The sequence below is a fragment of the Falco cherrug genome, chromosome 2 (assembly GCF_023634085.1).
Source record: "Falco cherrug isolate bFalChe1 chromosome 2, bFalChe1.pri, whole genome shotgun sequence".
NCBI classification, from domain to species: domain Eukaryota; kingdom Metazoa; phylum Chordata; class Aves; order Falconiformes; family Falconidae; genus Falco; species Falco cherrug.
In genome coordinates this window covers 17,632,933-17,660,391 of record NC_073698.1, presented here as the reverse complement: position 1 = coordinate 17,660,391, position 27,459 = coordinate 17,632,933, and the positions used below count along the sequence as shown (strand labels likewise).

General features: G+C 39.1%; 1 protein-coding gene across 1 annotated transcript in view; it reads left to right on the top strand.

Moving 5' to 3' along the window:
- Nucleotides 1-27,459, top strand: part of GUCY1A2 (guanylate cyclase 1 soluble subunit alpha 2) — a 178,127-nt gene that overhangs the window by 83,981 nt on the left and 66,687 nt on the right. The window contains exon 5 of the mRNA XM_055701809.1: nt 12,016-12,501. Coding sequence (XP_055557784.1) covers nt 12,016-12,501 — 486 coding nt within the window. The remainder of the gene's footprint in view (nt 1-12,015; nt 12,502-27,459) is intronic.

Sequence of the window (27,459 nt, the reverse complement as noted above, 5' to 3'; positions counted from 1 at the left end):
AATTTGGAGCAGATTTATATACTTAAGATGAAATAGGGGAAGAGTTGGAGCCTGTAAGTCCTAAAGGAGAAAAATGTCTGCAAGCTAGTTAGTGCATGGGCTAGGAGATCTTTTAATCACAGGAATTTTAAGATACCTAGGTTGGTGATGAAATGTCACATCTCCTAATGGTTGCTATATATATCTGTTCTGTACAGATCAAAGGGGAAAGCTGCTTCTGCTGCTCTTTGCCTGCTGTTCTCATGAATAAAGATACATTCTCATTTAACCATTCCATTGCATTTTGAGAAAAACGATTTCCACAAAGAAGCAAACTAACCAGGGTCTGAAAAAGAAAAATATTTAGCAAGAAATATCACAGAATGACTTGAATGCTTTCTACTAGCAGGTCATCTCAGGCAGGTGGGACAGATCATGTTCAAATGAGAAGCTTTTGCTAGGACCTGAATACTGCTAGTGGAAGGATTAGGTGCAAGACTGATTTTTGCACCCTCACAAATCTTGTAGTGTAAACAGGAGGTACTAATCCAAAAAGGAACAATGCTGTGGAAAATGGGAGCCTTTCCACTGCCTTCAGTGTACTGGCACTTTCCTCCATGATCTTGTTTGATTGACAGTTGTAGAAATAAATAAAAATACCTGTCTTTAACAAACTAACAAATAATATTCATAAATAACAAAGGTTTGTACAGGCATAAAATAATTAGAGATTTGATCATGTAAATATATATAGCATTTATCTTCAACCAGATAGATAGCCTTGGTGATCTTATTGTGTTAGTACCCTGAGCGTTAAGTGGAGAATGTTGCAGTATAATCTCAGTAGAAAAGCAAAGGTGTGATTTGGTGTGTTTGCACAACATACAGCAAAAAAAGGCTTAGTTAGAGTAGGGTCTCCAGGAGAGTTTCAGCCCCTGGTATTATTTTCATCTCTGGCATGACTGCACACTGGTGTATGGCAGCTGCACAAAAGAAAAAAAAAAAAAAAAGAAGGAGGAAGGTCCAGATGTATGGAACAGGGTGAAATTTCAGCTGTTAGAAGGATTGAGTCCATCCTTTAGTGTCTTTCAATCAGCTACTATTGTTGTTGCATAACTCAACTGTTTTTAATATTTTGTTAAATAATTCAAAACAAATTGAAAGATCCTTGATGCTGGGTTTCAGTGTTATAAACAAAAGGTAAAAATAAAGTGACTTGTTTGTTTTGAAAGAACAAAATGTCCTAACTTAAAGGCAATCTTACATTATTCTTATTAATTTATATTAGAAATCATAAAAAGTTTTCCCTGAAGGTGCTTTGATTTTTTGTAAAATTGGATCTAGTGGAATGTGCTGAGCATTACCTTGCTGTGGGTGCTGGTCTCGTTATGCTGTTTTATAAGATAATTCCCAAAGAAGAAGAGAGATGAGGTTTCAAAGAGGCATTTGAGCAGACAAAGGTAGTTGGTGTTGGTAGTTTATTTTCTATGCAGAAGTGGAATTTTCTCCTTGTACTTCAGCCTGTTCAGAGCTGTCTGTGTAAAGGCTAATGTGGCAAGGACCAGCCTGGGCACTATTATAGCCAGTGGAAGCCAGAGACTTGCCACTATGTGTATTGAGATTACCCCCATGGGTAAGCTGGGGGGGTGGGCTGTAGTACAGCTCCTCAGATCTGCTGTTGAGGCAGGAGCTGTGGGCCCTTCACATTCTCTCCAGGAATGAAGAATTGAAACTACAATTTTATTTTTTCCTAAATTCTTTCTTCCCTCTGCCCCACCCCACCAAAAGCAAAAGATGTTGCTTTAAGGCGCATAGCTTTGCTGCAGGATTTAGAAGATTTCCTTTTGAATTAGTAAGTGCAGTGTAAGAGTTGTGCACAGAAGAAACCTTTAGAAGTCAAGGAATAACTACCATACATGATATTATAAATGATAATGCATATGAATGTTCTTAAAATACAAGCAGGTGCAGAAAAAGACATGAAAGTATTGTATTAGGGACTATACCTATTACTTTGTCATAATTATTTCAAGTAACTTAATTGTAACAAGCGTGATTTTTCCTCTGTGAAGTTGGCAAACTGAATGTTCATTTGTGTCACCTTCCACCTCACTGCCTTGTCAGGGTAATGGATATTTTTTTGAACTGAAGAACCAACTTTTCAGAAAGCTTTAACGATTTTCTCAAATGTTACAATCTTGTTTTCTCATTCTCCATCCCTTTTATAAAATGGAAAGAAAGATGCAACAGAAATAATCCATTTCTTTTTTCCAGAAAAGACTTAAAATAAGTAGTGTTTAACATACAGTCACTGAAAATAGTGTAATTCTCATCCATTTGTCTTTCATAAACACAGTGAGAATATTAAATATGGGAAGTTTTCCTTACACTTTGATTGATTTGTTGTAATTAAACTTTGGTGGGGTTGTAAGTGCAAAAAATGTGTTTTGCTTTAGTTGAAATGCAAATTTAATACAAGTATGTGCCTTGGGGACCTCCTGTTTGGAACATGTTTGCTGCTACCGCTGTTCTCACAGTTTCTGTCAAGCAGCAAGGCTTCTGGTTTTCAGGAATTTTTTTTTAAAAAAGGTTCTTGGCTGACTCAAAGCTATATGAAAAACTGGTGAAATAGCCCATAAACTGGAATGTCCCTAGAATACGCAGCTTCTCAGAGCAGGTAATCTTCCTGTCCATTTTGCACTTTATGTCAAGAATATGAATTTTATTGAGAAGTTGCATGAGGGTCCTACAGTCTGTAACTTCACGTGCTGTGTACTAGTCTTAGAGCAGAAATGCCACCGTTTCTGAACTCCACCATCCATGAGGAGCCCAGCCAGCCGCACCCGATTGCTAGAGCAATCGAGCAGAGCATTGGAGGGAATCTTAGGCTAAACAAATAGGCATTTCCTTGACATTTTTTTTCACTGCTCTGCTCCTGACCAATACAAACAGATTTTTTTTAACACTGATGATGTAAATTTGTAACTCCGTGTTGTTGGGGTAGGGTGGATAGCTGTATAGATGCATAGGGTATCCTGGCTTTTAATAAAGCAGCAGAGAGATGTATTATCGATACCTAAAAATCTACCATGCTAGTTGAAGTGTGTGCTACCTGAAAGCAGTATTGAGGGATGAAACAGATTTTGCAGTGAAAGGAAAAACAGACAATCATATAGTATCTCCAGTTGAAGGGGAACCATAAGGATTGTCGAGTCCAGCTCCTTACTTCTCACAGGACTACCTAAACTATATGACTAAGAGCATTGCCCACATGCTCCTTGAACTCTGGCAGGTGTTTTAGGTAAAATCTTTTCTGAGATGCTGTCAGGGTAAGGCAGGTTCCAGGGCTCCCTTACTGCTGGGAGCTGTGGGGGTTCCCAGGGTGGATGGGCAGGGCCCGTCCTAATCACCCCAGCCAGGAGTGGGGCTGGGTGAGGCCGCTGGCGCCTCACTGGGGTTGGGGATGGGGACAGGCCAAGGCTGGGCTGGGCCTGGGGCCCATGGAGGGGGGCCTGGCCCAGTGGGGCCTATGGCTGGGCAGGGGAGGGCTGTGAGGGCTGGAAATCGGCAGATGCAGCACTGCGGAGGCAGGGGGATGATGTGGGACCCTGGGCTGCTGCAGGGTGGGGGGAGCCCTGGGGGACTGATCAGGGGCAGTCAGGCCAATGGTGCCTTCAGGACTCTGACAGGTCCTTCTTAAGTATATGAAGGTATTTATTAATGAAAAAAAAAATCCGATCTTATCTCAGCGTGTTGACTTTAAAAGGGACTTTAAAATCACCTTGGAAACACTGGTGAGTTTCTCCCTCTTGTTTTAGCAACTGTCTTTTGTTCCTCTGTTCTGCACAGCCTGGCACCAGCACCTTCTCAGGCTGCTCTGCCCATCAGCCACGTTGAGTTCACCCGCTGCTCTACCTGGGAGCATCCGTGAGGGGAGATGACTCAGGCACACATAGGGTTGAGTTATGGCTCTTTGCTGTCTTGTGAAGAAGGGGGTTCCCTCAAAGGAATCATTTTCCCATTATTTTTATCCCTTAGGGCTAGATTTATCTTGGACTTATCCAAGGACCAGTCTGGAGTACCATCTTAAAAGCAATTTCTCTGTCCTGAAGCAAGAAAGGAGAAATTGTAAATTGTTATGATCTTTTCAGGTGCAATCCACTGTTTCCTTTTGTTTATTTAGTTCCTTTGACAGAGTAATGTGCAGAGAATAGAGCCATCTCCTTTACCTCTTCCCCTTTCACATTTACTTACAGATGGCTCCATCCATTGATTGGCCATGCATACCAACCTATGCTTCATATGGAGAAGGTCCTATCTAACCCTACTTTGTTTGCTTTTAATCTACCACACAATTACTCTTTTGATATCAAGAAACCACTTTGGAGGTCCAGGTTTACAACTGAAGGATTTTAAAGGTACTTTCATTATCACTCAGTCTCTTTTACGTTATAGGACATGAATGTGTTCTAACCAAAGTTTTGGATTTCCTAAATATTCATGCTGCCATTCTATGTTTGCAAGGCATCTATGACATACAGAAAATGTTAAATTTGGTCCCTTTGGTCTGGAGACCGTTTCATATTATGTAACACCCCAGGGATGTCTATAAATAACTAGAAATTTGTAACAGTCACTGCTGCTGTGTGGAATAATGTTCTTTTGACGATGCATTGAGCTGGAAACCCAAACTTGTAAGCAAATGCTGAGATTTATAGTTTCACAAGAACCGCAGCACGTCCTAAGTTGTGCTGAGCAAACACTGACTAGTTTATTCAATCGCATTAGGCATCGATTGAAAACATATTTTTTAATTTCTGTGGAGATGATATATATTTCTCTTAGCTTTTTCAATAAAACATTTGTAATGGAAGCTGGTGTTTTGTTATGATTTTTATATTGAATTTAGATGCCTTTTTCTTGGTCCACAGATAAGACAGTGAATCAGGGCTTCATTTGATTATGAGCTTTTCTTATTTCTTATCTTTCTCCACAGTTAGTTCTGGCTGTGGCTCTGACCTATCACAGTCTGCAAGCAGATCTGGAGTATTGGAGAGGTTGTCATGTAATCCTTTTTCTCTGTTTAAGTCTGAGTTGTGTTCTGCCTGTGTTGGTGGTCAGCCAACCACAGGGCAGAGTTAACTTTACAGGCATATCAAGTTTCTGTTTAACTAATTGAATTGAGGTTTGGTACATTTGAAATAGAAATCTGTTAGACCAATTAGAAGGTACCTATGTAATGGCACTTAGATATTTTTAAATACAAAGGGCATAAGTTTATTCTGATAGGGGGTAGACTCATCAGACCTGTGTATGCATCTATGTCCAAGCCTTGTGCTCCCTTTGTGACAGAGAAATGTAGGTATTTCTACACATGGGACATGATTAATTCGACCTTGACTTAGATGTCTCACATAGATGACATGAATTTTCTTCCAGAAGCACCTGTTTCTGTTGCTCAACACCATCCACACTTGCAATACCTTAATTATCCGAGAAACAGAATCATAGAATCATTCAGGTTGGAAAAGACCGTTAAGATCATAGAGTCCAACTGTTAACCTAGCACTGCTAGTTTTTGTTTGAAGATGGGATTATACCCTCCTACCTCTCTCCTTCCTGTTTCCACCTGTGTTTTGTTAAGACACTGGTTCATCCCTCTGCATCCCAGCAAGACTGATCACCTTTGGCAGGTCTCACAAATCTCTAGTAGTAGAGAATCCAGCTCTTCACCACTTGATATTTCCTTCTCACTGTACCAATGAACTATTAATTTCTCACATGAAACTCACTTTTTCCAATTTGAGCCTTTTACTTCTTGTTGATTTTACAAGTCACAGGCTCCTCCTGAGCCTTCGCATCTCCAGGCTAAACAGTCCCAACTCTCTCAGCCTTTCCTCATAGAAGAGATGCCCCAGTCCCTTAATCATCTTTGTTGCTCTCCACTGGATACTCTCCAGCATGTCCATGTCTCTTGTACTGAGGAGCCCAGCGCTGGACACAGCACTCACAGTGTGGTGTTGCCTCACCAGTGCTGATCAAAGAGGAAGGGTCACCTCCCTCGACCTGCTGCAGCACTCCTTTTAATGGAGCTCAGAATACTGTTAGCCTTTGATGTAAGAGCCCATTGCTGGCTCATGCTCAATTTAGTATGCATCAGCTCTTGGTGTATTTGAAGATTTTCATATCCCCACCCCGAGATTTTTCTTCTTTGGCGTAAGCCTTCAAAATTGTTTCTAGGTCATATTTTGTAGACTGTTCATCACATTCATTGCTCTTGACCAGACTCTCCAACTGATCCACCTCTTTGTTACACCAATCAGGAAGAGATTTGCCCATCTTGGGCCTGCACACTGGTGGTCAGAACATAAGGATTACTTCCTGTGTTTTGCAAGCTATATTCTTGTTTACATAGTCCTGTATAGTGTTCTCTTTCTTAATGACAGCATGACTTATTGGCTTACATTAATCTGTTCCATTCTGTACATTCTGGACTATCTTCTTAGGAACTGTTAGCCTGCCTGTGCCTGCCTTATTTTTTTTGCATTTGATTGTTTCTGCCAAAGCATATTCATCGGCCTTGCTTTGAATTCTGGTTTTAGCCCATTTTCCAATTTAAGAGTGGTCTGGATTTTTTTAATTCCAGTATTGTCCATCATACTGGCAGCCCTTATTTTAGGTCTGTTACTTGGTGTCCTGGTTTCAGCTGGGATGAAGTTAATTATCTTCTTTGGAGCTAGTGCGGTGCTGTGTTTTGGCTCTGATGTGAGACTTCTCAATTCCTCAGGCCTTGTTAGTGAAAAGGCTGGAGGGGTACAAGGAATTGTGAGGGGACATAGCCAAGTCAGCTGACCCAAACTAGCTATAGAGGTATTCCATACCATGGGATGTCATGCCTAGTATATATACCTGGGGGGTTGGCCAGGGTGGGGGATCATTTCTCGGGGACTGGCTGGGCATCAGTTGGTGGGCGGTGAGCAGCTGCATTGTGCATCATGTGTTTCTTTCTTCCTGTCCCTCTGGATTTTATTCTTTCCCTTCCTCTTCTCATTATAACTGTTATTGTCGTCATTGTTATTATTGTTCTTTCATTTTTATTCTGTTTCAATTATCAAATTGTTCTTATCTCAACCCTTGGGTTTTACATTCCTTTCAACTCTCCTCCCCATCCCTCTGGGTGAGGGGGGAGTGAGCGAGCGGCTGTGTGGTACTTAATTACCAGCTAGGGTTAACCCACAACACTTGGAAACATGACAAGCAGGGTCATTGCATTTCTTTCTGGAAGTGTCCTGTTGCCATGTCCAGTGCTTGCAAAGTCCTCTAAGGCTCTAACTGCTCAAATACTTTGGAATATCTTGCTGTAAATGTTCCTGAGACACTGCCTTGTATCCTGTAGGATATTCACAGCAGTGAATCCAGATGTTTTAAAATTTAGGTTAGCAGCTGGCTCACCTTTCTAAAAGTCACCCTGTACTCTCATCCTCAGTGTACAGTGATGCTTTTTTCCCCTGAGCTTATGTTATTTTCTTTGTACCTTGAAGTGATGGTGGTGTCCATGTTGATTTGTAATAAGCTGATTTCCCCTGAATGTTCCCAGTCTTCTAATTAATTATAGGCCTGTTAAAGAAGCAACTTTTTTTATTCTCATTGAATTTGTTCATTATATGAAGTCAAGCATGCCTGTGTAACTGTTTAAAAAAGTGCAGCTGAGCACTGTAAGTTTCCTAACCTACTCCCAATAAAAAACCTCTAAAAAAAGAAGACTATAATCACAGTTCAGAAGGGATTACATACTGCTCAAAGTCAAAGCAGCAGATCCATTAAAATCTGCAGATTGCAGAGGCTGCAGGATATATCGCCTGGCCTAATAACAAAGAAAATTACTTATTAAACTGCCAATCTTTCTCAGGAATACTGTTTCATATTTCCCTTAATATGTTCCAGATAGTGTGTACACCTTTCAGTCACTATTCCAAAATGTCTGTCTGCACAGAGAAGAATTGTCTTCCATCAACACAACAAATGAGACTTTCCCCTGTCCTTTTCCTTAAAGACTAGGTAGTGGAGTTGGCGTTTGTTTCATAAGCTTTTGATCCATACTTAATCCTAGGGTGGCATGCATCCAGAGCATGCAGAGCATTGGATATTGTGTACCAAATGAAGTAGCTGTTGGTGTACAACACAGTAGGAGACTCTCTCATGTTCTCAAACAGCAGCTTTAGAGTCTGTCAGTGTTCCCAGGGTGTCTTTAGGGAGAGAGGCTGAAAGAGTTCCTGAGAAGCAGGGCCTCTTCTGTTCACTGCCCTTTCTTTGCAGTGAGTTTGCAATGAAATTAAAATTCAGCAATAGTTTTTTTGGTTTTCATTCTAGAGCTACTTAGGCTGCACCATCGTTTCACAGCAACATAATCCTGTAAAATGCAATGTGTAATTGCTCGTTTCAAAATGTTCTCTTATACAACTATAGGATCAGGAGAATTGTCCTCCGAAAACAGTGGGATTATCCTCATTTTATTCAATGAGAATATGATTAAAAAGACAGGAAAGCAATGAAATATAGCAGTAATGAAATACAACCGATGACAGAAATGTTTCAATCTTTCCCTGCTTACAAGAAAGATAGATGTTTGAATCCTGATTTCCTGTAGGCTTACAGTCCGGGTGTAAAGCATTCCAGCTCTGGGGAGGTGCTCAGAAGTGTAACTTGCTATGGCAAACTTCAGGCAAATCTGATGTCCCATTTCATTCAGTTATACTTTAAGATACAGAGAAAGGTGTAAGAGGCAAGAGAGCCTAAAGAAAAGAGATGGAGTTTATGCTGGATCACAGCGGCAGACCAAAGTCCTCTAGAAAGGGTCTGAGTCATCTCAGAAACTTCTTTGGAAAGGAAATGGTTTTGCAAAAACTGAGAAGTGTGATGCAGTCTTAGCTCATCTCTACTGTTATGCTTTACAAGACCTGAGCGTTTCTCCCCAGGCAAGCTGAGGCAGCTTTGCTTCTGCTGTCCAGTTCCCTGATATTGCAACTTAAAGAGACTAGCAATGTGTTTTCTAAAAAACCCAAACCCCTCAGTCATCAAGAGAGAGCAGACATCAGAATCGCTAATGTAACAGGAATGATAGGAACCATCAACAATTCCTGTATAAGCTGAGCAAATGATAAAAATATTCAGAGAATAAAGCTGAAATAGCACTGAACCTTTGATGCTTTTAGGAAACTAAGCAGCTGTGTAGGGAGAATGTCTTTGCAAAAGTTTCTAGAAATGCTCCAGAAATCCTCAACCTTGTTGAAGCAGAGTACTGCTCACTTGGGCAGAAGAACAGGTTATTATTAGTTAGGCATTTTACAGGGTTGTCTGTGTCTTCTGTTTCTTCTCACACATAAGTCTCAAAGTGTTACAGGGTGGTCAGTATCATTGTTCCTGCTGTGCTGAAAGGCCAAATAAGCACTCAGAGTTGATAATTTGCCTGGGTTTACCCAGAAGCGGAGTGGAGGACTGCAGAATGCCTGTTTAATACGTTATTCACTTGATCAGTGTTTCCTGAGAAGAATCCACGTGGGGGGGCTGGCACAATATATTCACATGAACAGAGATTACATCAAAGAGTTTAACACCTCAAACTGACAAAGGCAAAGCAGGAGAGCAGAGAGATGCCTTAATTTTCTTCTAGTCTCACAGCAGGTTGACAGAAGAAACTTCAAGCCAGGTGCCTTGCCTTGCTGACAAGCAGCCCACCCCCAGGCTAGTCTGGCTCAGCCACTGTCTGTGGTCACACTCTCCTCCTGAGCTGACACCCTATTTTCACCTGCAGGTGGAACAGAGAAGTGATAATATGAGATAGATTTATTTTGCACACCAGTGAAATTCTAGGAACAGAAAACAAAAAAACTCTCTGGCAAAGGGGAACAAAATAAGAAGAGAATTTAGAAATGCTGTACCATGTATTTCACATTTGGCAATTTCTACTTTATAGTTAAAACAATTTCATATATGCCCTTTGAAAGTATGAGGCTGCATGCATGAAGAAAGCACCTATTTCCCTTATGCTTTGAGCAGAGACATATGTTTTAAAAATTAAAAAAAGAAAATTACTCTTGAACAATTAAATCTGCCTATCTAGGTAGCTGACTAGCTTTCTCACAGAGATGGCTGTCCTGAAATGAAGCTGAGGAAATGAGGCTTAGTAATGTAAATATTAGTAGGTGCATAGGACCATAAATTAGGAAAATTGACAATTTTAATTACTTTCATTTGCTGAGTTCCCAGGCTGACATCAGAAGTTACATCTGTGAGGTTGCTAGGAGGGTGGGGTATGGAGGCAGGAGTGCATGGGTACAGGATAGGCTCAGTCCCCGCGTTGACAGTAGGATCTGCAATGACAGCATATTATCTGATGTAAGAAATCCCTAATAGAAACAGAAGCTTCCCAACATCTCCCCCAAACATGGAAAGTACTACGTAGGGGTAGCCGTCAGCTCAGCAGGAGCTTCCAGGCAGGCATGTGGACACTTAAATCACATCATTGTTACAGACAACTCTGGATTCTCTGATTGAAGTTTTCCTATTTTGCTTGGAAAGATTATGGATGGAAGGAAAATTAAATGATAAAGTGAATCATGTGAGAGTGAGGGAATGCCTACATGATGAAAGAAAGGGTGACTGGAGGAGACTTTTTTATTTCAGTGGATTGTGTGGAATAGAAGAATACAGATTTAAGGTATTATGGTGCCTAACACTGTCCTTAGATGCACAAAGTTTCTGTGTTGTGCCTGTTTTGACTATGAGATCCTTGGGGTAAGGACTGTGTGGTTTTTAGATCACCTAGCACAGTATTGCCCTGGTCCCTGTGCAGTCCTGGAATCAAAACATTAGTATTGATCGGTTTTCATGGCAGAGGCTATGGCAGGCTATTTACAAAGGTATTTACAAAAACATCCAGTTTATCCAATTTAATTATTTCCTGCTTAGACAAAACATGCTCATCTTAGTTTTCTTTTTTTGTTGAGGTTTTTTTGTTGTTGTTTTTGAAATACTATATTCCAGTGAGAAATGTTCCTTTGCAGTATTTGACAGTTACTTTTTGTGACACAAGTAAGTCAATAAAAATCAGAATGTATGTAGCCCCAAATGTCAAATATGTCATTAAACTTAGTTTTCAATGTCCACTTCAGTCTGGTAGTTTTGCGCTCAACTGCCATCATGGAGCAAAAGGTAACAGGTCAGGGCCTCATTGGTATCAACCAGATCAAAACATCTAGCCATTTAACAGGCAAATGTGGAATCTATAAACCAGTGTGACAAACCACTTGCTACTCCATTCCTACTGTTCCTTTCATTCTGCAAATACAAATTACATTCATTTATATCACCAAGAAATCTACAGACTCTTAACAGAATATCAGCCTCCAACTCTGCTGCTTGTATGAGAAGGCAAATAGGAAATAAGAGCACTGGTACACGTTTTCTGTATCATTCATTATTTTACAGAGTTCTTTCTCTTGTCTGTACTTATTTGATCCCTCTATAACATGGCCACATTTGACTTGGTAGCTGTTTTGCTGAAAAAAACAGAAGCTACTTCACCATTGCACTAACCTGCTTTCAGATAGTTGCAATTTCCCTTTGATTTTGTGCTTTTTTTAATTTATATCTAAGTAACAGAGAAGGAACTATTCTGGAACTTGCCTTTAAGACCAGGTACATTCCAGGAGCAAAAATTAGAAGCGTTATTTACACATAATTTTGAGAAATACCTGATATTGTGGCTTCTTTCTTATTTAATTGAGTTGAAATAGAATCCAACATCTGATTTGGGAATACTTTTGTGTCCGTATAGGCTATTATCTGACTCGCCTTGGTGAGTAGACTGTTACTTGAATAGGTGAGACATTATTTGAATAGGTGAGTATATGAGGCTTCTATATAAAAGGCTACAGTTTATCATTTTAGCTGAAGAGGAAAGATGGGGAAAGTAGAATGGGGATCCACATCTGTCAGCTAATTTTTCCTTTTCTAAACTCTATTTTTATTTTGCAGGTGATGGAAATTAAAGGACAAATGATTCATGTGCCAGAATCAAATTCAATTTTGTTTCTGGGTTCCCCCTGTGTGGACAAGCTGGATGAACTGATGGGCCGAGGCCTCCATCTTTCAGACATACCTATTCATGACGCTACTCGTGATGTCATACTGGTTGGGGAGCAGGCAAAGGCCCAGGATGGCTTGAAAAAACGAATGGATAAGCTGAAGGCAACACTAGAATGCACTCACCAAGCCCTGGAAGAGGAGAAAAAGAAAACAGTAGATCTCCTGATTTCTATTTTCCCTGAAGAAGTGGCTCAGCAGTTGTGGCAGGGGCAGCAGGTTCAGGCCAGGAAGTTTGATGATGTCACCATGCTCTTCTCGGACATTGTTGGATTCACTGCCATCTGTGCGCAGTGCACACCCATGCAGGTCATCAGCATGCTGAATGAACTCTACACGCGGTTTGACCATCAGTGTGGATTCCTGGACATCTACAAGGTAATAGCTCAAGTCCTAAGTTAGCAAAATCTGATTGAAACTAAGATAGAAAGAAATCCACATAGCCATCTTCCTAAATTAGAGACCTTCCCTATAAAAATGGAAAGGCAATATTTTTGTTCTGTGTGAAAAAAAAATCTGAAATATGCCCACTGAAAATCAAATACTTTGATGCTGAGCTGTCATCATGGTTCCCCCAGGGGAATATATGCCTCATATTCCCATCTTCCTATAAGAACGTACGCCTCCTGTATTATAGCCTGGTTTCCTTTAGGTAACACATCAGCCACAGTGTCCTAAGTATGATGAAGTGCATGGTGATGATCCTCACCCAAGCTGCAGCTCCTGGAAGGCCCTCAAACACTGTTTCAGCTGAAACTTGAATGGTTTAGGGTTAGACACTTACTTTTCCCCTGAAAGAATTAAAATTTTCCAAAAAGAGCATTCACTATTATAGGAGATTTAAACTTCCACTGAAAAACAGGAAGAGGACAGCAGATGTCCATTCATAGTAAATGGAATGAGTGGGACATGGCACTGGGGTGCCATGCTCCTTTACTGCTCTACAGAAAAGGAAATGTCGCATGTGTTGGTCCTGTTACAGTCCTCTTCACCTTCACTTCTCTTCGGTGGATTGGTGTCCAGTATGTGTTTGAGAGAAAGAGAGGTAGTGTTTAATAAAAGCAGTGAAGATATTATCTGTGTGATTCTCCTATGAAATCTACAGAGAATATGTTTGGTATATGGAATAACTTTAATTTTGTGATAGGAAAAGCAGATTTCTTTTATATATCTTACGTATATTTATGTATTTCTTTTTATAACTGAATGCACCAGAGGGGAAAAAAAAAAAAAAGTAGTTGAAAAATTGTATATTATCTTCATTTTCTGTCTGAGGCTCGCAAACTAAATTACCAGTTTTCAGTGTTTCAAATAGTATTTGTTGACAGGCTATAGAGAAAAGGTCTTCACAAGAGTGCTGTCCCTTTTCTTTTTAGCCTTTAACACAATTTAAAAGGCATCCAAAGATATTAATTACCCTCCTAAATAATAATTGTGGCTGAAAAGTTACAGTACATACCACAGATAGAACTGAACATGGTATAGAAACATGTTGGTAGGACAGTATCCCAAAGTGAAAGATCACACTGTAAATAAGTTTTGTGCTCCTGGGCTAGGGGTTTGTATTACTAATGCTCAGAAGCCAAAGACTGTGTTGGGAGAGGACTACAACAGAAGGTACCAACCCTTGTTTGAAAATTGTTGCGGTGATATAGTCAGAAAAGATTGGGAGTTTGATCTCAGTTTGTATTAATCTTGTGTTGCTGCACTGGATCTCGAGCTAGCTCTGAGAACAGATGTGAGGAACTTCTGACCCACGGTCAAGAGTGATATCTAGTGACCCTGTTTCATATGTTGTATCTGGTATGTGGGTGTAGTGTTTTCCCAGATGATTAATTTTAATTAGCTGTTTTGAGGCATTCAGGACATTCTTTGTTGAAAACTGTGGTTGCATAGGAATAGAAACAAAGTTTGTAAAACACAGGTTAAGTCCTGTGAGAATACTAAGAAGGAATATTTATACATAGGTCATGAATATTACATCATTGAGACCCTGGCTTTCTGCCTTTCACCTAGCTTTGTGCCACTTCAGACAGAAAAATGTTACTGTATGGAACTACTGTCCTGACCAGTGACATAAGATGATGGCTGCTGAGATAGGCAAGATAAGATTTATGCATTCAGAAAAGGAATAAACACTCCAAAAAGTTAAGACCCCCATGTAGTTCTATGAGCAGAAGAATAAACAAAACCTATTTTTCTATGGAAGAACGTCTTACGCTTCTAACACTCTTTCTCCACTGTTACTATCTTAATATAGCTGGTTCTTTCTCAGATCCTTTCATCCTGGGTTTTCCTCCATCTCCTTACTCCCACGTGTCTCATGAGGCTCCCTGTAGGCCCCTTGCTTCCCTCCACAGCCCACCTATGAGAAAGGCAGTGTACACTGTGGCTGTTTTGGAGCTGTATGTACCTTATTTTTTATCCCCCTAAATCTTTCTAAATTTGTGTTTTGACCAGAAGTCTAAAAAGGTTACTGTGAGGTTAGGTGAAAATGACTCAGTTGAGCATTACAGAAAGACAAAACTCAGGCAATGAACCTTTTTTCTTTTCCTTTCAGAATCAAGCTTAAAATAAAGTGACGATTCTTTTGAAAAAACATTTGCATTTTAAAATAAAAATAGCTCATGTGTTTATATCTTCTTCATTTGTTTCAGATGATATTCTGGAAGCTAAGTTTATTGCTAGGAATGATAACCACCACAGCAACTACAATTCTAGAAGTTATTGTAAGGCAATGAATTTTAGATATGTGACCACCTATATTTGTACCTATAGCCTGCCTTTAAGATACGGTCCTTTAACTAGGCTACAGAAATTTATTGTGTGACCTATATACACATCAAAACAGATCAGTTTTCAAATTTGTTTGTTTTTAAGCAACATAGCAAGAATAATTTCCAAAGGTGATTTGATAAGTCCTTCTGAATACCAAATTCACCATTTTGTAAACAGGAAAATAAGCAAAATTCATTAAATATAATAAATTCCATGTTGTAAATTATTCACCTAGCTTTACTGTTAGAGCGTTTTGAATTCAGAACCTCTGTGCTTCTAATCTTGGACTCAGACAATGAACGTAATATTTTCAATTGTCTCATACTGCTCATTCAGGGATGTTTACAGAGAAGTATGGCACAGAAAGAACAAAGATTCTTGCATTTAACAAGTCAGACATAGAGGCAAGCATAATGAGCTGTTGGATACAGAATCAGAAATTCGGAGAGGGCTGAAGGGGGATGAATTAGACTTTGAAATTTCTTGAAAATGAGAGTAGCTATAACTGATGAGGTAGGGAAAGGATATCAAATGGATGGATGCATAGGTAAGAATGAATAGGCACCGAAAATGAACTTCACAGCAGCACTTTGAGCGGATACCAAAGATGACAGATTACATTTGTCCAGGCTGAGGGAGAATATTGCAGTAATTGAGATGCACAGTAATAGGAGCCTGGGTAACGGTTTTAGAAATCTGGAAGAATCTGTGTTTTAGGGAGTGAAACTTTAGAAAGAATCTGCTTACATATAGCCTTTGTGAAAAGATCAAGAGGGGCACCCTTGAGATAATCACAGAAGGGAGAGGATGACAGAACTGAGACCTGGCAATGCATTTGGGAACTGGTGCTACTGACTATCTGAGCTAATTATATTTGGCTTGGAATTGAGGAATGGGAGAAAAAGATGCTGTCAAGCAGGGAGTGCAAATCAAAGCAATGGAGATGCAGGTGCTTGGTAAGCCAGTGTCTGTGGACATGCAAGCAGAAACATGGACTCAAAGAGCCGAAGTAATGGGAGAGAGAAGACTTCCACATGTTTTGAAAGCAATTGCTTTGCTTAAAATATATAGTGGTTGGCCTGTTTAAAATATATGGCCTGTAAAAATATATACTGTTTGTGTCTTTGTTTTGACCTGTTTTTCTCTGTCTGGATCTCAGTTGCTGTTATGAGCCAAGTGCTGGGAAACAATGCTTCAGCTAAACCACCTCTTTATCAAATAAGCTATTTAGATATGCTGCAGTCATGGCTGCTGGCATTTAAAACTTAACCCTGCTTAAGATTCCTGCAGCTTCTGTTTCTCCCTCCAAGTAATATGTTTTTGACATAGGATAATTTTAAGTATCTTTTCTTGTCGAGTCCTTTTGCCTGTGTAGGCCTGCTTTCTCAGCCGTTTCCCTGTTTCATTTCTGAAACAACCCCATTTCCCTCCCCTGCTCTTTAACTAGTGTGTGGGGTAAAGGCAGCATGTGCATGGCTGCTGTTTTGGCCATGCATGCGTTGGCTGGGTGGCTGTATATGCTGGTTGGGTAATATCAAGCCAAATACAGCAGAACCAGGCTTGCTCCTGTAGGTGTCCTAAGAAAAGAAAAGTCCTTTCTTTTTTCTTTCACTGGACAGTGCAGCATTTGTCCTTGAAGGCATTTGCAGATTTTCCCCTAACACTAAACTTCAGTGTCTGTGAAGTGCTGAGTCCCACTTTCCATGTCTAAGCAGGGTCCTGGAAGTTTATAACAATGAACTATTGTCAGCTTCCAAAATTTCTTTGCTGTACATCTTTGTTGTCAAAATTTTAATCGAAATTTTACTGAATATTTATTGAATAAAACAATATATATCCTGGTTAATTTTATAGTTAGAATTCACAACTTTGTCAGGTGAATTTCGGCTTTCTTTTTGGTTTCATTATTTCGCTAAACTGACACTCTTTATATGAGTGGTGTGACACACATGCCTCAAAGTCGTTTACTGGCTTCCTTGTGGTTCTTTTTGGCTATTATTCCTCTCAACATAATTTCACTTACTTTATACTGAGTGGCATTACTTATTTTTTGTGAATGATACCGTTAGTGCGTCAGACCTTGATTTTCTGATTTTATACACCTGCCTCTGGCTACAGCCTTCATTTTTGCTCATTGAAAGGACCTGGGACTAAAAAATGATGGGAAGCCTGGACTGCTTTGCAATCGTTCAGGACTGATGTTCACCAGCTCTGAAAAATGTTTATATTGTATTTGTGATATAATTGTTTTAGGAATCTAATTTTAAACTCACATTTTCTAAAAATATCACTTTGCATTTTATAGTGGTAGTTTAAGTTGCAGAAATCAGTATTCATTTTACAGAAAATACCAGTACTTTCTCAGTGCCATGACTATCCATCCTTGAGAACTGATATTTGAACATATTCATATGTATGTTCTTAAGTTTAGTGTCAGTGCTATAATGATGTAAAGAATACTGCAATGACAGGAGTCATGAGCTGCAGACTGTTCTGAGGTTTTCCAGGCTTTATGTTCTTATGTCAAAACATAAGTCTCCAAGATTTCATGTAAAATCTATGGTCACTCCATTTTTATTGTTTCCATTACTTCTGCAGTTTTAACCTTTTAAGTTTAGTGCAGCTACATGACCATTTTGAAAAGGTTTCAGATTCTTTTAGCTTTAGCTTAGGCATCAGCAGAATGAAGATTATAATGAAATGTGATTAAAATATGTAAACAATACTGATACTCTTATATGAGCAATATGGTGTTGCTTCTTCTTGTTAATTTAAAGTCAGTGGATTTTGAATGTGTAACAGAAGAAAATTTCTATTGCCCAGAAGCTTTGTCTCTGTGGTGCTACCCAGGCTGGTAGAGCTGCCGTTCAGCATGCTGCTCTGTTCAAGTCCCACCACAGAGGGCTCCTAAACTTTCTTCCTTTTCTTGATATGAGCAGGCTATAACACTGACTTTCTTCTTGAACTCTGGCTGTGCGTGGACTTGCTGGCATACAAGTATGTCTCATTCCAGTGTGAAGTCAGAGCAAAGCGGAGGCACCTATCTTTTATGGGAACTCAGAAGTGTCCCTGTGTGAAGTTAATTAAAAAAAAAAAACCAAAAGCAAACAAACAAACAAAAAAACAAAACCAAAAAAAAGAAATACAAAAGATTCCTTGGATTTTCCCTGCATATCAAGAGCTCAGGGATATTTTAAGACTTCCCATTACTTTAAGCATGTATTTTTCTGCAGCTTTGTGGAGGATTTACCATTTTGTCTTTATGGAGATGTACAAATGAAGCAAACTGACATGCAGGCTCCAGAAGAGTTATTCTTTACCTTATAAACATACAGACCTGCACAAAGCAGTAAAAAATCTGTGCGTGTTCTCCTGCTTCAGGCGATTCATCACCTGAGAATCCTCTGAAGTCTGGGACTTCTGCTTCTCTATAAAATTTTTTCTTCTGGAATACCATGCTTGTAAATATTTCCTTCTTTTTTTTCTCTTTTGTCTCCCTTCTTCCACTTTTTTCTTACCTGAAGAGCACATGTTTGTTTATGTGTCCTGCTCCACTTCTCTCAAGCTGCTTTGGAGCCCTAGAGCCTACGTCCAACTTGCATGTCCAGGGAGTGCTTCCCAGCTCCTCAGTTTGTGTGAAAACTCTGGCCATATCCTGACTTTTTATTTGGACAGGGAGAAGGGTATCCTTCTCTGGGGCTCCCTGGTCCATATTGGAGACCGAGCCCAGACAGCAGCTGGACAGGAGCCATGGCTAAGAGCATGCCTTATTGCAGCACACAGGTCCCTCTGATACTATGTTTTGTAAACACTTAAATGCTTTGTTTTCTTGTGTCAAGTTTTCCCACCTTCTAAATTTTAGTACCTCTGAGAGACTGGAGAAAACTGGTATCACTCTCCATCAGCCTAAGCTATTTCCATTTAAACAGTCTAAGATTGTGTCAGATCTAGACAATACACAGCACAACTGTGACAACATATGGCTGGCCTTTCATATACCTGAACATGCCAAGATGCAGCATTTTCATTCACGCAAATAGTTTTCATAAATGTACCTTAATTTCTTAAATTATTTAAAGGAATATTGAGGATACTTAAGTAAGTTAAGAGAAACTAACTAATATATGAATTTAAAGACAGATAAATTAAAGCTTATGTAACCTCAAGGAAGATGTTGTTCAATAGTAGTTTTAATACTGGGGATACCTATAGCAAATGAAGATCACTCTTACATTTGAAGGGCAGTCACATTAAACGGAAATGTGTGTCTTAAGTTATGCAAGATTATTTTAATATTTGCTTATTTTGATAAACAGTTCTTTACTTTGACATTGCAACTACCTTGCACAAGGCAGAATGCCAGCCAGGACATTTTCTATTCACAGACATATTTGGTGTGTTTTTTAAAATTTCATACTTGCCTACAAAAGAGAGAAACTATTTATGCACTATGAGTTTTGTATTCCATGACTGTTGTATTCCATGATGTTGACATCATGTGAACTGTAAATCTTCTAGCATATTTCTAAAGTGAAAAAAACCTTTTACACTACTAGATAATAATTCTACACAGCAAGTACCATTTGTCTCTTTTTCTTTCGTAAAGAAAACAGCACTCTGAATTAAAGTGTAGATGAAAGAGTTCCTCCATATATTGTATATTGGAAGATAAATACTTAAGACTGCTAAGTAGGTGCTATAGAAAGAATTGGTATACAGCTTTTCCTGCAGAACACTCCTGAACTTGCCAGCGTGTAGCATCATTAAACTCACTAAAAATAAAATGCCCTTAGGCCTGGTAAGAGCAATTGCTTCATAATTAGGCTCTCAGGAGAGAACCTGGGTTTTATAGTAAGCAATTTCTTTTAAAAAATGAGCTTTACCAGATGAAGAGATTTCTGAACTTCAGAGGTGGATGCTTGGAATCCATTCCTGCTCACATGGGAGGGGTTTTCCATACACTGAACTATTTCCATAAGCAGAATGCGGTGTCATAAAAGCATTGCAGTTACCTTGAAACTTAGGCACAAGATGAGGAATTAATTTTGAAAAGCTGAGAGACAAAAGCCAAGAGAACCAAACACTACAGTAGAAACTGAGGAAATTGTTGGGTCCATTTGAAGACAGAAAACCTTTAAAAAAATGGAGTTTTTTTATAGTATCCCAGAGATTTTGGGAATCTATAAATAATATTGTACCCAAGATGTAGATTCGATTTCAGAAAAAAACCCAAGCAGGTAGGTATTATAAGCTGACGGATGTTACGCTTCACAGTGTTGCACAGCTTTTCTGCCAAATCTATGCAGTGGAAAAACATAGAATACTTCAAAATGCAGACAGAACTAGACTTCAGTTTCTATTCACACATCAAGAACACAAACCAGTTTTGATTCTTTTGAAAAAGGTCAGTATTCAATATGTAACAAATAGACACAAATGTAGATCTAGTAGCTACCTTGGCCATGCTCAGAGGAGGCTTTTCTGAACTGTACTTACACCACCTCTAGAGAAAGAGCGCACACACTTCACTTTTCAGTGGAATAAACTGTCTCCTTTCTCTCCAGCAAGTTTCTTTGACATTTTTTTTCCTAGAATCTGTATTTAAACCACCCAAAATACTTCACTTCTGCCCTCCCTCCTAGTGATTGGTAAGATCCTTGACCTGCATGCCAAAATATGCATTCCAAGATGCAGAATTTTTTGAGCTAAACAGGATCTTGCTGTTGTGCTGACAAAACAGTATCTTAACACTAGCAGTCAACACACTCATGCAACCTTTTTCCTCTTTTGGGGTACTTCATGGGAGCAGGATCATACACTCTAGTGCACATTCAAAGGCAATGGGGTGAGACGTGCATGAGAAGATAACAGCTCACTTAGAGTCTTCTGAGAGTTTCACAAGCTAAGCCTTTTCAGTCTGTGGCTATCGTGGCCCACGTAAACCTGATTTTCAGCCATTTCTCAGAAAAAACATGCTTTTGACATGGGAGGGGTCTTGCATATCAAATGACAGTCTGGCCACGGAAGCAGGCAATTAAGCAAAGATATTTGGGTCCTGCTGTAGTAAATGTGTAAAAAAATGAAGTTTCCAGAATTCAGGATGGAATACATCGTGCCGTGGAAGTTAATTTTTCTCCTCAGTGACTATAGGAAGAGTATAGATTAGTAGCTTAAATTAAAGGCTTAATTTTTCTGTGACTGATGCTGGGTAGTGTGAGTCCCATCCTGAATGACAATGCTGTAAGTTTATAACTGATTTCAGAGATATATTTGGAGAAGGACTTGGGTAAAAGGAAATAGGGAAGAAGTCAATGACATCTTGAGGTAGAGTATGGATATCAAATAAATTGTTCCCTGTGATGAGTGCTGAGATTGCTGACTTTAAATAAAACTAGAGCAAAGATAATTTCCCTTTTCTTTAGCCTTTGTCCATACCAGTAGGTAGCCTGTTTGCTGCTGTCCAGTCATGGACAGGAATAATGAAGCCCTAATGATATGTCTGAAGCACCACTTTGCCATATACTGTGGTCTTTTCCCTAATTTTCCTGCTGTACAACTTAGGGCAGAAAACAGATGAAAGAAAAACCCATTGGGAGAGACTAATAACTTCAAAGGCTTTTACAGAGTTATACTTGCAAGAATTTAAACTTAAAGCTGATTTTTGCTATATTCCTTTAGAGGGAAGACATTTCAGCTTTCATAAAAGAAATATATAGCACTGAGGTACTACATAGTTCAGTCCTGCAGATGGAATGAAATACAAATAAACAGGATAATGAAAATTTTGGGAAGGCAAGGGTCTTTACTGCAGTACCTGGGAACACCTTCCAACTTCCAGTTCCAGGTGCATTCCTATCCTGAATCCTGGCTTCATGCTGGGATGAGACTTAAGAAAGAACCTCCTTATATATTTATATGTTCCCATGGAAACACAACCTAGGTGTGCAGGAAGCTAAGATGTGTTCAGCTAAGTCCAGGCTGAGGAATACATATGGAACTTACTCTAAGAGACAGCCAGCGACATACCCTGACTTTGCTCCTTAAAAGACTATTTCCAGGTCTTAAAAACAAAATTAATACACTAGAAATCATTGATTTTGTTGTTAATGTAATCATAAGAATCACTTAAACCACATATTCTCCAATAAATGCTGTTCTGAGCCTGGATTAATCTCTAAGAGTGGAAAGAAAACTGATGTATGGAATGTAGAAAGGCTTTCCACTGGTTCGTCTGTTCATCTAGAGATCAGCTTTCCCGAAGGACTGTTTGATTTCACAGAACTTGCCCTGTCCTTCATCTAAAATTCACCTGCCTCTGTGACTGTCCATGTTCAGTCAGTCTGCCCTTCTGCCTCTTCACGTAGTCTTGTTAGTTCTTTTCTTTCCGTAGTTCTGAGATAGAGGTGAAACTATGCTATTTACAACATAGAACTATTCATCTAGACTATCTTCACAGTCAACAGAGAAAAGTATGATTTTATAGGGTAAGTGTGAATTGGTTTTAGTGTGAAATTCATCTTTTCCTGAAGGAGATGTTTAGCACAGGTCAGATGACTGCTAGAGTTCCCATTTCATTTCATTGATCATGACAAGAATTGAGAGTGAATAACTGATATTCAGATTATTAGAGATATCTCTGGTTAGGTGAGATTAATCTCATCCATATAGTCTACATCTTATCAGCTTGTAGCCTAGATGGTTGAAATACTGCTTCTTCCCTGCTTGTGCCATCTACTTTTCATGTGCTTTATTTTTACAGTTACTTATGTTATATAGTTTAATGCCATGTTATGTTGTTTAATGCATAGAGTGTATTTTTATTGAGTAAAATGACTTTTCACTGCATTTTAATTGCTCTCATATAATCAGCATCAACCCAAGCTATTTCTTTCCTGATTTCATTGCTTTTTGTTGTATTGGCACTGGAATAACTCCCATCACCACCAAGCATGAGTATTGTGCTGTCTTTCAATAGGGTGCCTTAGAATACTTTACTGATTGATTCAAAGCTTGACTTCCCATGGCTTTTGCAAATGGATGTGATGATTGTTGTCCAAAAACCTATGTATTGCTCACTCCTATTGAAACAATCAGTAACATGTGGGATTGACTGTAAGAGACAATGGAGTATTCAAGGGTCCTTAACATCAGTGCTGATTCTGTTCACTTTCAGCTAAGAAGAGAAATATTAACAGCATTTTATTAACCAAGGAAACTGATGTGGTAACTTCACTGATGATCATTAGAGAAAGATAAAGAAAAGCTGGCATTCTGGCAGATGCTAATCTGCTGGGCAATGACCAGGGAAACTAGTGTTGCAGCTCCAAACAATGCAACTCTGTGGCTCAACTGAGAAGTAAAGTTACCTATAATAAAATACACAGAAGGGCTTTATTTTTGTTCAAAAATCATTTTCTTCTCCTCCCCTCCATAAGAATATAGGTCATAGATCCCAAAAAAAGAAAACATTTCATTATTGTCACTGGAAAAAAACAATAACAATTTAAAAAATTGCCATTATTTTAATATTTCCTTGGTCATTTTGAATATTACATCATGAAAAGTTCAGAAAGTGTGAATAATTTTCAGCTTTAAATTTTCCAGTATAATTTTTGTATCAGAATTTTTCTTCTTGGAATTAAAAGATACAATATTAAAGTGAAAAATCAGTAGCTGCAGTATAATCTTAATTATCTAAATCAGGGGAGACAGAAAACATTTGGACAGCTGAAAATTCAGATAATTATCAATATAGCTAATAGATATACTGGGGACGAGGGCATACCGTATAGTTAAAGTTTGGATTACAGTGGAAACTGCTGTAACTAGTGCATTATAACGGTCCATGTTTAACAGGATTGAATGTGGGTGCTTGAAGAAGTACAAGAAGCCCCAAGAGCTATTTGTGAAATGTCAGGTACATCTTGGCAAACTTCTTTTTAGTATTTTCATTTTGAGATTTATGCCCTAAAATACAAGGATTATGTTTTTTATCACTGTATTTGCTGAAGCTTCTATTAAAATCCTCACTGTCTGCAGAAGTGTTTGATTGTTCTTTAAAAAACTTGCCAAATTCTTTTTGTCTGAGTAAGATCTTATGGTCAGTAATTTTCACAGGCCTCCCCTCTTTCTTAATCCATAAGGATGCTGATGTCGTCTCTTGCCCTCGCACCCTGCACCACTGTGAAGAGCCCACCTCCCACAGGCACTGGGGGCTGCTTTTAGGTCCCCCCAAAGCCATCTCTGCTCCAGGCTGAACAAGCTCAGCTCCCCCAGCCTTTCCTCACAGGGCAGGTACACAGCTGCCACCATCCTGGAGGCCCCCCAGTGAGCTGGATGCAGTTTATCAATCTCTGTCTTGTACTGAGGGCCCCAAAACTGGATGCAGTATCTGGGTGAGTGCTCAGTAGGAGGTGATAACCACTTTCCCCAATATTTGCTCATACAACCCAGGCTACCACTGGCCATTTTTGCTCCCAGGACTTGCTACTGGCCCATGTGCCACTTGCTGCTCACCAGGACCCACAGATTCTTTCCCACAGAGCTGCTCCGCAGGAAGTTGGCCACAGGCTGTATCAGTTCCAGGGAAATTCCTTCACAGGGACGGGACTTTGCACATGTCCTTGTTGAATTTCATGAGTTCCCTGCTGGCCAATTCATCCTGCCTGTCCATGTCCCTCAGGATGGCAGCCCTGCCCTAGAACAAATTGTCTGGTCCCTCCAATTTGGTATCAACTACAGGCTTCATGAGAGTGCAAATAATGGTATTATCTGGAAAAGAAGCACAGATTTTGTCAGAAAAGTCAGATATATTTACTCAGATATTGGAGAGATTTTTTATTTATTGTATTTTGAAAGGTGTTAACTAATAAGTACATATTGCATGCACCTAGAACAATGTATCTGTATTTGGGTAACAAATAAGAGAGGGGAAATACGCGTAGGCAACAGGTGAAAAGAGAGGCAGGTATTTTAAGATGGAGGATACTGCTCTTTTGTGCAGGGGAAAAAAACCTACATCCAACCAGAAAAGTCAGTTTTCTCAGTGAGAAAAGTTAAGTGAGGAAAGCGAAGAGCATTAAACTGTGATTAGCTAAACCATTACCCCTTTCCCTGCTGCTTATTTCTATTTTTTTTTCCACTGTCAAGCTCTTGAAGAGGAAACTGATACTGTTGCAACTGCTGTTTGTTGTTATTTCAATATTTTAAAATGGAATTTTATAGAGTATCTCCCAGCAGTAGGAGAGTTTTTGCTGTTGGCAGATTACTTCTAAGTGATAACAGTTTACTAATAAGCTTCTCTTCAGCTAAATATAGCATATATACTTTATATACAGTGGCTGTAAACAGGATGTAGAACATAGAGAAACTAATACTCCAAGTTTTCTTGCCAACTTAAAATTACAGTGATTATTAACATGTACTTACCTAAGCAGAAATAAATATTTCTGGTGACTAAAATTACAGAAGCACATGCGACCACAAGCAGGATTTGATGCATGTAGAAACTGAACTGAATTTGAAGAAATATCTGTTACTCTATAAAAGGAGGGTAAGAAATTAAGACATGGAAAGGGCTGAAAAGTATCTATGTTTAGTTACTCTATCAAAAGTCTGTATGTGTGATACAGTTATATAGGTAGTCTGTATATGTTAATAGAATAAACCAAATAAACTTTGAACAACATAATGTATTTTTCCTTATACACGTACCACTGAAATATTTTCTTTTCTCAAGGAAGTGCATACTTGAGCAATACTTATGTATTTACTTTCCAAAGTAATCCTGTATTCACTTAATCACTTGTGTAAAACATCAAGGTATCCAGGAGTGTCCTGCAGTTCTTCATCCTGAATTGCACTGTGAATTCTTTTTCCCATGCCTTGTGAAAAAAAAAAAAAATCTGTTCTTTCTGTATGTGTGTGTATATATATATATATATATATACACACACACAACACACATATAACAAATGTGCTGAAGGATGAATGTTCCTTGAATGGATTTGCTTTGATAAGGGCTCCATTAGCAATTAATTTTATATCAGCAGTATAGCCAACTCAAACTAAAATCACCAGTGCAACCTGCATTAAGGGCTTTTTTTTATGGATGACACTTTGAGTTAAAAGACAATACTTTAACTGTGTTTATAGTGAAGGCAATCCATCTTTTTATTTCCAATTTATTTATTTATTTTGCAGAAGAGCATTGAACAGGCCATAGAGACAGTGGCATAGATTATTCTAGGGTTGAATGGGTACTAAATATTTTAACCCTTAGGAGTAAGATAATAAATACCTATGCAGCCCTGTCAGTGTTTTGGAGATGGGAACAATAGTACACAAGTACCCTTCACAGCAAGGTGAAGGATCTACAAAGGACATGCTGTTAAGAGTGGATTTTCCTCCTGAAAGAAGACAGCAATTTCTGAATTTTCAGACACATTTTTTTGTAGATAATTAGTTTTGATCATAAGCAAAGAAACCTTCTTGATATAATTTAACCCATTAAAAAAGGAACAAACTGTACACAGACTTAATTATGTCTCTTAAGTGAAAAGAAATAGCAATGAGCACTCCACTGTAACAGTTGCAATACAGATTATCTATTAGGGTTTTACAGGAAGCCTGCTGAGACAAACAGGACTAAAACTAGAGCCAATTTTCCCTCCAACTACTTCTTTCAGTGGATTTGATATTTCTGATTGCTGTAGGATTATAAGATTAGACTTGCCACAAGAGTGACTCCCCATGATTAAATTTTTTATGTTTATTTCCAAAGTGTCTTTGAAAAAAAGTGCTAGTAAGTTTCCTTAGACTGTGGGGATTCCAGAATATTTTAGATGAAAAACTTTAAACATTACCTTCTTCGAAGTCTTGTGTTATTCAAACCTGCATAATTAATGTAAAAACAAAACAAAACCCAACACATACCAAAAAATCTAACAATTTGTATCTCAAAATGTGTATATCCCAGTTTTAAAAAAAATACTCCTCCTGTTTTTTTACCGGTGCTGTTTAACATCTTTGTTGGGGGCATTGACGGTGGGACTGAGTGCACCCTCAGCAAGTTTGCCAGTGGCACCAAGCTCTGAGGTGCAGTTGACATGCTGGATGGAAGGGATGCCATCCAGAGGGACCTTGACAGGCTTGAGACGTGGGCCCATGTGAACTTTACAAAGTTCAACAAGGCCAAGTGCAAGGTCCTTCATGTGGGTCAGGGCAATCCCAAGCACAAATACAGGATGTGCAGAGGCTCAATTGAGAGCAGCCCTGAGGAGAAACACTTAGGGGTGTTGGTTGATGAAAAGCTCAACATGACCAGGCAGTGTGCACTCGCAACCCAGAAAGCCAACCACGTCCTGGGCTGCATCAAAAGAAGCGTGACCAGCAGGTCGAGGGAGGTTATTCTCCTCTTCTACTCCACTCTTGTGAGATCCCACTTGGAGTACTGCGTTCAGCTCTGGGGACCCCAGCATAAGAAGGACATGGGCCTGTTGGAGTGAGTCCAGAGAAGGGCCACGAAGATGATCAGAGGCTGGAGCACCTCTCCTGTGA